The sequence below is a fragment of the Aplysia californica genome, unplaced genomic scaffold (assembly GCF_000002075.1).
Source record: "Aplysia californica isolate F4 #8 unplaced genomic scaffold, AplCal3.0 scaffold00587, whole genome shotgun sequence".
Classification (NCBI taxonomy): domain Eukaryota; kingdom Metazoa; phylum Mollusca; class Gastropoda; order Aplysiida; family Aplysiidae; genus Aplysia; species Aplysia californica.
The window spans coordinates 76,606-91,134 of record NW_004797857.1 but is presented as its reverse complement, the minus strand read 5'-3'; the positions used below and the strand labels follow the sequence as shown (position 1 = coordinate 91,134).

Here is a 14,529-nt window from a genome sequence, read left to right as displayed (position 1 = left end):
ACATTCAACCTCATACCCCCTGTACTAGTAGGAACCAATCTGTTTTATTTCTCCTTCAGTGAATAAAAGAACAAGAGATCATGAAATTTTTGTGATTTTAGTAAGTTACCGTGACAACTTTTCCCAATTTAGGAACAAACCAGTTTCATAAAAAAAAACCCAAGCCAATGTACAAAAGCTTTAAAAATGCACAGAAAATTGAGGTAGCCAACCCGCTACCAGTACTAATACTGAGGGAAATTTGACATTAACAAAAAAAAAAGAAAAAAAAAAGAAAAGAAGTTTCATCTAGATAGATATAATGTTTCACATGATCGTCGGTCATGGTAATCTGGAAAACAATAAACGGGGTGTGTGTGTGTGTGTGTGTGTGTGTGTGTTTGTGTGTGTGTGTGTGTGCAAAAATTAATGGGGATGGGGGGATGCACATACTTATTCGATACCCAAGAGTAGGCAGGCAATTCATATATTGGCCAGTGGTGGCACAATTTCATGTCTAGAGTATAAATATAAATGAATAAATACAAATTCATTTTACTGATGTGCTCGGAATCTGTCTTTACAATTAGATTGTGAAAGTTTTCCTACCTGGATATATTTTCTCTGAGTTTCATCGTTCAGCACATGGGCCACATAGCGGGAAGAAATCTTTTCACGACCTGTTCTTGCGTGGATACCCACCATAGTGACACCAATTGGCCATGGGGCATTTCCAATAGCCATCTCCAGATAGGAGTCATTTGCCTGTACAGAAAAAGACACGTTTGAACTGTACAACCATAACCATGAAGTCAACAATACCAAATGGTAAACAAGTAACTTTTACAACGCAACTCATATATTCAAACGAAATTGGGTACTTGAGCCTATCTAATTTCAAAACAAAGTCACAACTGAAAATCTCATATTGAAAAATAAAAACTACAACTTTGATCCAACAAATCAATGTAGTGCTGCACAAAACTTATGATTACAAACATTCTACTAATGACACATTTTTAACCATCTTATTGTAGACTATTTAAATTAAACGCAATTCTTCAAATGTCATTTTACTTAGTTTCTATAAAGTACAATTTTTTAAATAGAACCCCATGAAGAAAAACAGCTAAAATTTCCCCAAAAAATTTTTAGTAGAGGTTTTACGGCGCTCGCAACTGCATAAGGTCATATGAGCGCCAGGAAATTTTTTTAATTAAAAAAAAAAAATATAAGCAAACAAACAAACCACATATTATTATGTGACCCAAATGTAGTAGTCCAATATTCCAGCACAAGCAATAATTATCAGCTGAGGAACTAAAAACCAACTTGGGTTTGTCAATTTTAGTTTAAAAAAACCACACAAACGTACTTTGATGTAATTTCGGTCCATCATGAACAGGACAATTTCCACAATACTTTCAAGAAGGCCTTCATCAACATCCTGGAACACAAAACAAAAACATCATGCAAAGAATAAAGTAAACCCTTATCTCCACCAGTACGATCACAGCTCACCATTTCCTGTTCCTGTAAAAACATAGCTGTAACCGTACTGTGACCCAAAATGTTGCCCACAGGTCAAGCAGCTCACAAATGAGGGTTGCACTTAACAGTTACGGGCATGAATACAAATTGGGTAAGTTACTACATGGCAACTCATATGAACTGCAATCTGATCCAATGGATCTTCAAACTGATAAGGCCAGTTAACTTTCTCGCTGCCGCAGTCTTGACTACCAGGGTTTTTTTATAATCTAAAAAATATCAACTACTCAGTAACTTTTTATGTTAGGTAATAATACTGAAATTTGGCCAGTTTCAGCATGAGATGGTGACCTTTACAGAAGAGAAAGAAAAAGTAAAAAAAGAAAAGATTGTTTACGAACACATCAACATGACAGTACTTGGAGGTGAACAGAAAAGTTTTCATAAGAAGACAGTGAAAGGTATAACCACATTCCACTCTCATTTCTTCAAACCTCTTCCACAGCAAGCCTTCCCACTTCATGAAATATTAGAGAAACTATTGTTCTTCAACAATGTAGAAGTAATCCACCAACCTTGTGTTTCAATTTTCTGAACAATGGTTTGAGATAAGAAACAGTCTGTGAATGTGTCGCACTGGCCATCTTCCCCTTGATAATCCGCTTCTCTTCCTCAGGTCTTTCGTTGAGAGCCTCGCCCCATTTCTTCATGACATACTGTAAAAAGATAAAACATTATGTGAGAAAAGCTAGAAGCAAAATGAGGTCATACAAGTCTTGTCTGTCGAAATCAGATTTTATGTTAGAAGTTTTCACTCAGGTATAAAAGAAAAAGCCCCTCACTATTAAAAAATTTCACTTGAATGTAAATCTTTCAGCTAATAAAACCCAGAAAACATGTTGGTTGCAGACAATGTGTCTAACAGAAACTAAACAGTGAGAGGCCACTCTGAAAATTTTACTACGTTTCAGGGTGTACGTTAAACTCAGTGTATAGTGTATGCATTACTGAGATTCTACGGTACACTGTTTGAAAACATGACCATTCTAAAATTGACAGAATAAGGAGATGGACTTGTGCCCATATACAATATAACATTGATAGCTTGAATTCGTCGGGACCGGCCTCCGTGGTTCAAGGGATTTGTAGTTCGAGGGATACGTTAACAGTGTAAAGGCATCGGCTGTGTTAGAGAATCAAGGGAAGCAAAAAAGATTGCTACTTTAGGGGCAAAACAATAGATCATGCGATGCGCAACCCTTCCTCTTGCCCCACTCCAAAAATAAGCCTAGCTAGAAAATCATTGGGATGCGTTTTGAGCAGCGAGCAAAAAATGGCACAGCTGGCTGTTTCTGTGGATGGGGGAAGGCGGTATTTTACCGACCTTGTCTTTTTCCAATATTATCATTATTATTTTGTCTCAAGTGCATCTCAAAGGACATTGACTCTAGACCTCTACAGTGGCGTATATATTCGACTATTCTGTGTTTGTGTGTGATTTTTGTGTAATTTTCTCACAAAGGTAAAAAAAGAAGGAAAAACATGGCTGCAAGCACAATTCGACGGATGCGTGATTTTGTGTCTTCTGTGTTTGACATATCCGTGTTATACTGTACAATCGACCGACAATGAATTTCTGACGCCAGGAATATGCATTCTTATGGTAATGTGGTTACTTGTGAATTACGTGGCTAATATATAACTACTGAACACATTCCAGTGGAAACGAATAAAAGCAGTAAACCACTAAATATTAAAGAAAAACCTTATCTTCAGTGCCAACTCTTACTATAAGAACTCAAATAACACATATAGATACCTTAAAAAACCTTAGGACAATTTCATGATCTTTGTCTTTGTTTCCCTGGCCAAGTTCAGCTTTCATATTCTGTAAAAGAATCAAAACAAAAGATGAGTAAATTAAATGCTGTCTGTATAGAAGTCAGTATTAAATGATCCACCTAAAAATCAAATACCAACACAAAGCTCAACCATCTGTCATACATGTCATCTCTAATAACTACAGTGAAGGTTTTTTAAAAGTAATTACGAAAAAGCTTGTTCAAGACATAGCATAGCACAGTGATTTATCAATGAATCTTTATTAATTGTTCATAAAATAATAATGGAATATAACTGACAACAGAAACAAAAATAGAACACAAAAAAAAAGTTCAAGCCCTTCATCTATTATTAGGCAAACATTAAAAAGTGGATCAAGCACTTAATGTTTTTCATGTGCATTCATGGCTGCCACAACCCAGGTGTGCAGGTTAATTCCATACATTCAGGTAATAAACTTGCTTTATCCAGATCTTGAGATGTATGAAAGTGAAACTATCGGACTGGGACTACCTTAAATAATGCAAAGAAACTTACAATACTGCCCAAATCAGAAAAAAAGAGCAGATTTAAGCAAGAGTATACCTTAAGATCTTCCTGAGTGGTTCCATCATCCTTGACAGAAACATCATTTGTGACGCCTTCTTTGTCCCCACCAGTTGACTTGATGATTTCATCCAGGTAGTCTTGATCAACTTTTTCCATAGCTGCTTGAAAGTCATTTGAAAATCCCTCGCCCTAAAATGAACATCAAGTCAGATCAGTCTGGAATTACAAAGTAAGCAGTGTCCTAGTATAAATAATCACGAGTCAGATCTGCATTCGCAAGACCAGAGGATAAAATACCATGATTTCACTAGAATGTTGTAATGTAAGAAAAAGCATTTGACTATATTTTCTTGCCTCCACACAGCTGCAAAATCTATAAGAATTTGGCAACCAGCAAGGATGAAAAAATCTATATGGGATGTGTTGGGATATGTTGTCCCTTGTATGTCTCTTAGGGCGAAGCCAAGGAAGCCCTAGCTAAGTCATGTGAGAGCCTGTTTTTAATAAAAGATACGAGTACTAGATGATAAATTTGCACTTACCTCAGTTTAAACAATAACTACCTTCAGTTTGAACAATACCTACCAAAAAGCGTGTATGAACCAGGAAAAGATTTTTTGGTATACAGTATAACAGGCATAGCTTGAATTCATCGGGACCGGCCTCAGAGGTTCGAGGGAATATCTTACAAAGATTTTTTAAAAAGGGCTGCAGGCACAGTTCGACGGATGCGTGATTTCCAGTCTTCTGAGTTCAACCTATCAGTGCTATACTGTATTTACCTGCCCAACAACATATTGAAAAACCCAATTAACAATTCCCAATTAACAATTGTCTGGGATATAAAGCAAATTCAAATGACTCCACATAAACATTTCTTACATATTAAGAAACATCAAGCCTAACCCTTTTCCGCCCTTGGCATTAATTATTAATATTTCTCAGTCATGATCTACCTCAAAACCAATTAAAATAAATAAATAAAATTTTTAAAAATTCATCACTCTTGAAACAATCAAAACTACCTTACTGCCTGCTTCTCTTTTTATCATTTTATTTCCAAGATTTTATTTATAAAGAAATAACTGTTAAAAGACATTATGACTGTCTGTAATTCAAAATATGCTGCGCATCGTGCAGTATACAAACAAATTTCAGTTGGCCGTTTTCTCCTTTCTTTGAAGCCCAGAATGAAACGCATCCAAAACTCTCTCTCTTCTTGGGCCTCTATGTGCCTGCTTTCCTTTCGGCTCTCTTCATTTGTTTGTACAACTCTCTCTCTCTCTCTAAACAGCCCGTTCTGTTCATTTGATCTGTTATCAATCTACAGGTAATATTACTGGCTAATGTTTCAAATTCTTCAAATTACCTTAGCAGTAGGTTCAGAAGTCTCCAACTTTTTCAGTCGTCGATATGCATCAATGTCCTCCTCACCAAAGAGTCTGATTGGTTCTCCACGTTCTCTTAGTTTTCTAATTACCTGTAAATTTATGAAAAAGATAGGTGATTTAAGCATCTGGTGAATTAAAATCTAAATGAGTAAGTCTGCAAAACAAGTTTCTTACTGACTTCTTCAAGGTAAGACATTTATCTTAGTGAGTAAAAGCAATGAGGTATGATAAAAGTCGCAACGATTCATGTTAATTAGAATAAGGAATTAAACATATTATATGGATAACAAGGAAGAAATTTCTGATATATATATAAGTCATAGTCATACCTCTTTTCGTGGCAACTGTGTAATTTTGTCTGACTTTCCACCAGCACCATAAGAGCTGGAGTCATTCCCATCAGAGAGCTGAGGAGACAAAGTAAGAACTAAAATTATATGAAAAAACAGCCCTTGAGCAACAAAAAACTCAAAAGCCATGAAAACAAAGTGACTTTTCAACTCTTGAGTATACAGAAGCTTGTCTAAACCCAGAGCAAAACTGTGCCTTGTATTCAACAGCTTGCAGACAATGAAGAGTTAAAGCCAAAAGGAACTACACAACAGATTTCCCCAATTTATTTCAGTCTCTAGTTATGAAGTAAGCTGTGCATTAAAAGTTACTTCCATAACAACTCAACTATTGGAAGAAAATTTTTTTTTTCAGCTGAGAATAGTGAACGATAATTAATTTTTCCTTCCCCTCTACACCTGTTAGAAGGGTTTTACACATCATTTTGTATCCTCCACTTGTTCAAAAGAATGATTCAAGTTAAAAACATTAACTCAGTTTATTTTCCATTTTTAGATTCACATACATTTAAATATCTTTCATCTTTACCTGTGATGAGTATTCTGGTCTCACAATATTACTGTGCTTTTTCCAATACTCCTCTTCTTGTTTAGCAGCCAAATCAGATCTCTTGAAGAATTTCCTTTTGGGATCCTACAGAACAATGATCAGTTACAAATGATTGAAATATAACGATTCAAATTTCATTGACATCCACATACCCACAGACCAACAAAGCATGAATTTGCCTTTCTGTAAATAAAAAGAAGAACAACAATAAGCATTTGGCTCATACTCGAAAAAGAGCTAACCTTTGCACAAATCAAAGCTTCTCTCACACTATCTTACAGACCTCACAGAGCTAATACAACTCACAATTTTAAGTGACAGTGAACAAGGTCTGGTTTTGAAAAAGAATTTCAAGCCAGGTACAGTCGAAACAGTCTAAGACCACCACCCATTGTTGAGGAGAAAAGGGACTGTCTTACACAGGTCGCTGACTTACACAGGTCGCTGACTTACACAGGTCGCTGACTTACACAGGTCGCTGACTTACACAGGTCGCTGACTTACATAGGTCGCTGACTTACACAGGTCGCTGACTTACACAGGTCGCTGACTTACACAGGGTCATTTATAATGTAAATAATACTCATGGGAGGAAATCGGAAGTGGCTGACAGCATTTCAATTAAAACTAATACAACTCAACTCAGCTTTCACCTAAGGAATAAGAAGAAAACAATGATCTTTCCTCAAAGCAGCTTGGCTCTGTCTCAATTTCAATCATTGAGGAAGAGAGAGGCTACAAAGTTGAGTCTGTTTCAACCATAAAGTTTAAAGTATACTACTACTACTGCTACTGCAAAACTGGTCTGCACTTCAGAAACCTCAGTTTCGATAAAAGATTTTTCTAAAACAAAAAGATTGGGTTTAATGTTTATATACCAACATTATGCAACAAATACCAGACCTGGACATTAAGTAAAAACCCATGAAAGCAAAAATTTCTGCTTGTGAGATAAGATAAAAAGTCTCCGTAACACCCTAACATCACTAGAGGAGACAGGCTGAAAAATGAAGATGCAAGAGCAACCTGAGGGTCTCTTTAAGAAACACCAAGTACTTAGGTTACAAACAAAGAGGTAGGACACGCAAACAATGGATTAAGGGAGTTTTAGGGGACCCTGAGAAACTACATTGTTGATTTATCTATGCTCCACTGGGAGTTAAAAAGGGCGAGAGAGAGAGAGAGAGAGAGAGAGAGAGAGAGAGAGAGAGAGAGAGAGAGATAGAGAGAGAGAGAGAGAGAAACTACATCTCAATAGATAAAAAGAACTGCAGAATTGGTCTACATAGAAAACAGCATCTCCCCTTGAAGCTCAAATGCTGTTAGAGGATGAAAAAGGAAAAAGTTAAAGTAAAGAACAGAGACTGGGTGAGTGAAGGTACTAAAAATATTGTAGGAAACATAAACTAAAACTTATTTATATATATTTTTTATTTCAATGAAAAAATAAAAAAGTGTGACATTGTGAAAACAGACGCAGGAGATGGAGATCAACTAAGCTCAAAATAACATTGTATAGCACTTTTCTTGTTTATTTTCATCTGTTTTATCTTAATATTGAATTTATACCTTTAAAAAACTATACATCGTATAAATATATATATATATATATATTTATAACTTTAGTTAATAATTTGTGGTGAAAATGAGCAAGAATGAAAAGTGCTTTAGAATATTTGAGTATGAGATGGGTCCATGAGGGGGTAATACTTTTAATTTTTTTTTAATAAGAGAAAACTATACATTAAGTCTAAGCCTAATATTGCATAGTAATTTCTGTGCTTTGGACTTTAGATGGTTTCTGTGCTTTGGACTTTAGATGGGGGAGGGGGTGGAGGGCATAATATGAGGTTTTGCAATTTAATTAGGTTTGAACTTTTCTTGAAAACAATTGATTTTGTGACATTTTTAATGATCATTATATAATGTGAACTTCAGTTTGCAGCAAATAAATCAGCTGTATGGGCCCCACAAGCCAAAAGGGCAACCAATCTCAGGTTCTGGCCCCAAGCCCAAGAGTAATCATACTATGAATCATAGCAATTTATGAAATATCAGTAGTAACTTTATATGTTCAGGGTTAGGATTAGGGTTAGGGGTATTGTAGGATAGCAGGGTAGTATAATTTTAAAAAAAGGCATAAAAAAGGCAAGGGGCCAAAACAGTAACCATCTCCGCCCAGAGCAGAGTGTTTATAATTATCTATTCTAATGATAATCTGTTGTTTTTGCTTTTTAATCAACATTATATTCTAAATTAAACTGGAGTCTAGATCTATGTTTCGGTACTCTTCGGGAGAAGTGGTCCTGGCCTAACTCCATTGACATTTATACAAAATCGGAAACAAAAACGGAAGTCGAGTAAAAAAACTGAACTGAGTTGCCTGCCAAACCTATTTTTTGAGACTAGATATCTATTTTCGGGACTATTCTGAATTCTAACGTTTTTTTTAAAGTGCTGAGAACAATTTTGGCACTAAACACTGCCACAAACCATTATTTTGTGACTTTAACAGCCCCCCCCCCCTTTTTTTGGGGGGGGGGGGGGAGGCCCCCCTTTTTTCAAAAAGCAACTTCTGGTTTTGTTTCCGATTGTGTACGTAAATGTATAAAAATGTCTATGGAGTTAGGCCGGGACCACTTCTCCTGAAGAGTCCTTATGTTTCTGTACGTTCGAGAGATAGGGAGTATTGACTGTGCAGTGATGGGCACTGGTTTAGATTTGCCGTTCCGCCGCCAAGTTGGTTTGTTTACATCAGCAACCTGATGACCTCTTGGACATTCTAATATCAACTCGAGTAGATCTAGGCTAAAAAGCAAATTAATTAATGTCGTCTACAAACAGTCCTCCTTGCAAAGTACAGGTAGGCTATCGATAATGCAAAAATAGGTCAACGAACATTATTAAAACGCTCACTGCCCATAATTTCAGCACCGCCCATCGGAAACGTCATGATGGGCCTAGCCTATGTTATAATTATTATTATTTTAAAACAATTTTTTTTTCTCTTGCCCATTTATATATGAGATTGACACCATCTGGTTGGTAGAAAAAAGTGCATGATAGTGTCCAATAGTGTATTACACGCATACTTAGTATAACAAGTAACTGTAATAGCAGATAGAGATTCCAGGATTATAGATGTGAGTCATTGATCTGAGAGCGGTGATGATTTTAGATGGTGGTGATGAGTGATGATGAGGGATTGCGTTTAAGTAAAGTGAGTGTTAGTCCTAGATCTTCCTCTGCTCCAATGAGTCACGAGGAACGTGGGCACCCTCTATCCTGTTCCCTACTGGAACCATCTTTATGGTCACAGTGAAGTTCCAAAATGGTGGGCTCAGTCTCTGCTCTAAGGTGACATTGTTAGTGTTAGCCTATTCTATCGTGCAAAGACAAGTGTAGAGAGGAGCTAAGTGGGAAGACAGTATAGTGGCAGGTATGTTGGGGTATTTGTAAGCTGGTTGTAGGAAGCAAGTTGGCAGATTATGATCTTTAAAATTGCAGCATTCTACTCCCTGCTCATTTGCCCCGAGTATTCTTTTCGAGTCCAATTGAGCTTGCGGAGATTCTGACACAGGATCCTCAAACCCGGGTCAAGAGGGCACTTCACTTTACACAGACATTGTATCCCCTCGCCTCAGGGGCAGCTAGCCTATACTGTTATTTATTTAAATAACGGGATGGAAAATCTAAATCAATGCCCAGTGATGCCCCTCTTCTCACGGCCACACGTCATTGAGGCTCATTTTCCACTTTCTTTCTTAGATCAGATCTAGTCTAGATCTACTAACACTCTTTTCTTTTTCTTGTGGAAGTGGCTATCCTCACCCCAGGTGAGAATAAAAATTAAATACGATCTACCTCTCACCCCGCGTGAGACTTGCCAGCGTAGGCTATTCTCACCCGGTGTGAAACAAGACCTGTTTTTCCTCATTTTGATACTGTCTATCGGTGTGGATGATCAGATAGACAAAAACCAAGAAAAAAAATGACGTTATAGCACAAAAGTACAAGCTAATTTAATTTGGTTGTCTACAAAGATCCTATGGCTCTTTCACTTTACGAAACGAGCTGAACTACGTGGGTCGACATTTTGTTTTGCCCAGGAGTTCTTGCAAGATCTACTCCTTCTCTCTCTTTCTGAATAGCCTACTGTCCATCGGTGTGGACGATCAAATTGACAAAAACAAAGATAAAAAATTATATTAAAACACAAAGTAAATTACTTCGGATGTCTACAAAGAAGAGCTACGGCTAACTTTTCGAATCGAGCCGAACTACGCTGGTCGCCATTTTGTTTGGGAAGATTGAAGAATACCGGACCACTCGTACATTATTGCGCGAGAAAGTGGGGTTGGTGGGGAGGGTGGAGGAGGGGGGAGTGTGGGTTCAGGGGGGTCTCCCCCCTGACAAAATTTTAATGAATAGATCTACCGGTCCGAGATTCTCTATTGAGAGATATTAACCCTCATCCTGCGGGAGCCGGGTTTATGTAGCCCGATAAGCCTATTTCGGCACCTCGCCTGCGTTCTGGTCCCGAGTCAGTGTAGCTCCTGGCTCAGCGCACGCGCAGCGCGCATCCTCTTACGTGTCATTCGGGTCCCGAGTCGGATCCCCATTCACGCAGGTCAAGTGTGTGTGCGTCAGTCTGCTTGAGTTTGTGTGCGTTTGTGGCCTTCTTCTAGAACCACCTGCGTTGGTTCGTAATCGAGGCATACGTCTCATTCAAAACATGCCAAGTTGATAGCTCTAGATGTTCGTCCAATGAAATTATAGAAGAAATTGACCCACTTAGACATGAGGAGCTCGAAAGGATAGTCAGGAAACAAGACTTCCATTTTTCTCTATACAAAATATTTCAAATGAGCTTGATTTTGTATGAAATGATACTACCTGATAAAAGATGAGCTTGTTTAATAGTTTTGAATACCCTTGGGCAGGTACAAAGAACAATTTGAGTGTAAAACATTCGGAAATTGACCTAAATTATCCCTTTTCAAACCTCAGGTCATTCATAACAACAAGAGCGTCCAGAAAGGTTATTCAAATGGGCGTAACTACTCGTAATGTCTTATCAGCTTGTGAGAGGGGGTTATTCATGTGTTTGTAACACTTTATAAATAGAATGCTATGAAGGATAGAGCGTTATTTTCATCATCAGTTAACAAACTCCCGCGGTATTCATGGCGAAAACACACGTTTCTCGGCGCGCGCGCTGTACACCAACAGTACACACTGAGTGACCCCGGCGGCCTGCCCGGCGAGTCCGACGTAATCGGTTGCTGATAAGATACGCATCTGGGCACAGACGCAGGATAAGAGTTAAAAACGGGAAAATTATGAATTCCTAAGGTTGAGACATAGGCAAAGTCAGTCCACTGGTCCGGTATTCTTCAATCTTACCTTTTGTTTTGCCTGGAAGTTCTCGCGTTACTCCTCTCTCTCTCTCTCCCGCCCTCTCTTTCTCTCTCACTGCCCACAGCACACAAAATTGCTCGCTTTCAATACAAACACAAGAGAGCTGGAACATTTGTTCACTGCGAACGCTACACTGGTTTGCCTATCACTATCACGGTGAAGGCACACCGGGTGAGAATAGCCAAAAGGCCCGCCTGCTCTGCGCTATTCTCATAGAGGTGGCCTTTTATTTTACTTGACTTTCTTACGACTCACTCACAATACTAGATCTAATTTAATAAAAGTCTAATACTCACATGAATCAAGTTTGACTCCTGTATCTGGCGTTTCTTCCTTTCGATTTCTGCTTTAAGAATATCCATTGATGAATCTAACTTTGAGCTATGTATTACTAAGTAATCAGAGAAAAAGAAGAGTTGGGTAACAAACAAGAAAACAAGATTTGCAGTACAGAATGGCCTGCACTAAGAGTAAGATTAAGGTCTAATGTTGTTGTTTCGTCAAATAAAATGGCAGCTTGTTTATGTGACGTTCTCATGAATGTGAAGGTATTTTTGTTAGGGTAACCTCTTTCGACTTCCGGGCTACGTATGAAAAGTAATTCGTGTTCATAACTGCCCATCGCATTCATGTAAAAGCCAGCTTTAATTAATTATTATTTTTGGGTTTGACAAAGAAAATCATTTTTTATTTTCAAAAAACGAAAAGGCGACTAAATTTCGCTTATATATGGGAGTTGACAGGTATCACATCAAAATAGCATAAAAGTCTTGTAATTTAGAAATGTCTAATCTAAGCATCAAAATATGAATCTGAGAATATAAAGCAATTGTATTGATGCTGATGATTTTATCTTTGTTATCTTCGTTATCCACAAGAGATTTCAGTCTGAGATGACCATCTTAAATTATTGCTTGGACGTTTCTGACCTTCCGGGCTAACAAACCCGTCAAACATATATGTATTATAATCAGGGGCAGCTCGTGGGGCTAAAAAGTGGACGTGCACAATTAAGCTATCGCATGCTGAAGATAGTCAAGGGCACAGTAAATGAGACGGTGTATACTTTTAAGATCTTTGGGTTGGTGAGGGAGGACGCCGTGCTTTTATTTTCATTCTTTTTACTTGTCGCTTTGCTTTCTAGTACTAAATTTGTTTGTTAGCTAAACATCAATTTCGTCTATCCTGTATTGGAACTGAACACTCAAGTAATAACTTTCACTACTCCACTACAAAACCATTCAAAGGCACAACTCATAGGACAGTCACGTTCACCTCCCTCAGGTTCACGGTCACAGAGTCACTTAAAATAGTGGCAAGACAGACAATGAACCAATCACAATTCACTTGAGCACTCCGCTGGATTGTTCAAGGGCTCACATAATATTGGCAAAGAATAGCGTACGGTCTATCGCGTTTATTTTTAGACCTCCTACTGTGGGCTATGTTCCGGCACTGTTCAGCAGGAGCACATTTGAGATGTGCCGTCTTATTAATATTAATGTACCGCCAAACTCGCTACGAGTGTCGTCATCGCTTGGGTTATCCCCAAGAACGATTTATAGGTCAGGTTACACTGTTGAAATTCCTTTTATGTTTAAATAAAGCGCGTGCAATTTTGCATGGCATAGTAGATGTTTTACCGTGCTATAGACACAGAAATGACAGTTATGGCGCTAGTGAGGACTTTGTTTTGATATAATATTTGGCTAGTGTTTGTTTCTGACTTCTTTTAATTTATTATTGTGGGAGTTTTACGTGATAGAACATTTAAAAATTGTGGGCGGCACTGCACGACCATGCTCTATGGACGAACCGTGCCTGATTATAATATGTGTAGCCTGGATAATCACAACTTATTTTGAGGTATCGAATGGACTGCATTTTTTTAAAAAAGTTAGTCCTTTTCTTACCACCCCCACCCTCTTTTTTAAAGGATTTATTTTATTATAATCAGGCAGTTATAATTATTGGGTTTGAAAGTTCAGTTTCTCTATTCTTTTTTTTTAATTTACTAGTGTGTCAATCAAACTTGTACATCGTGTACATAGGCATATTTATGTCCATGCAAAGCGCAGACCTGTCGTGATAGCTGCCAGTCCAAACGATTATTTCTTACTTCCCTTCAATTTGCGTTATTTCTAACATAACAGGCACTGCACAAGACGACAGCCTATCCAACGCAGCCGCGACCGCTTAACTATATCAACCAGCAGTCCCCCTAAAAAAAAACTTGTTCGAGACGACCACGCACGTTTCCAACAATATTCGCCTCCTCCCCAGCCCAAATCGTTCTTCAAAGAATTAATAATTGGGCCTTACGTAGGCCTACTTAGCCTGTGACCGCTTCCGGTTTCAACTTCAGAAGAGAATGCCAGAGTGGTGCCCACTACGGCTGGATCGGGCCGATCGCCCGACTCGGTCGCCTGAAACGTAAAACTATAATAAACTCGTTTGTTTTTTTAGGCAACCGAATTGGGCAATCGATCAGACCGATCCCACCCATAGTGGGCACCTCGTATTAGACAACAATCGACTCTTCATCTCGGCAATGAGTGGTGTCTTGGACAATTTCGATTTTACTTGTTTAAGTAAGCTGAGACAATTCAAATGCATCATCATCATACTTTCTCATCCCGCATCAGGGTATTGGCTACAAAGAAATACTTTTCATCTTTCCCTATCTTGGGCTAACCTCTTTTACTATTCCATGACCTTTCTCTTTTCTGTAGCCTACATCATTAGAAGACCGTTTAAATACACAAGCACAAAAACTTAATAATCTTTTTAAAATTTAAACTAATGATAGCAACCTTTATTAGAAACAAAACATACATGTATAATGTTCTACTTTGATAATGATAGTGCGTTACTTTTTTTTTTCATTCTTACAGTTGTGACATGACCATAAAGTAAACTGTGATCAAACGGGTTACCATACAAGCTCAATCTATTC

The 14,529-nt window shown here is 38.0% G+C and overlaps 1 protein-coding gene across 1 annotated transcript in view; it reads right to left on the bottom strand.

Moving 5' to 3' along the window:
• The window catches only part of LOC101850986 (pre-mRNA-splicing factor 18), a gene marked incomplete at its 5' end in the record, with an annotated part of 14,367 nt that extends 2,330 nt beyond the window's left edge, over positions 1–12,037 (bottom strand). The window contains 9 exon segments of the mRNA XM_005107222.2: positions 589–744; positions 1,355–1,426; positions 2,046–2,186; positions 3,290–3,358; positions 3,898–4,050; positions 5,231–5,341; positions 5,582–5,659; positions 6,132–6,236; positions 11,870–12,037. Coding sequence (XP_005107279.1) covers positions 589–744; positions 1,355–1,426; positions 2,046–2,186; positions 3,290–3,358; positions 3,898–4,050; positions 5,231–5,341; positions 5,582–5,659; positions 6,132–6,236; positions 11,870–11,935 — 951 coding nt within the window.
• Between the last annotated feature and the right edge of the window lie 2,492 nt (positions 12,038–14,529).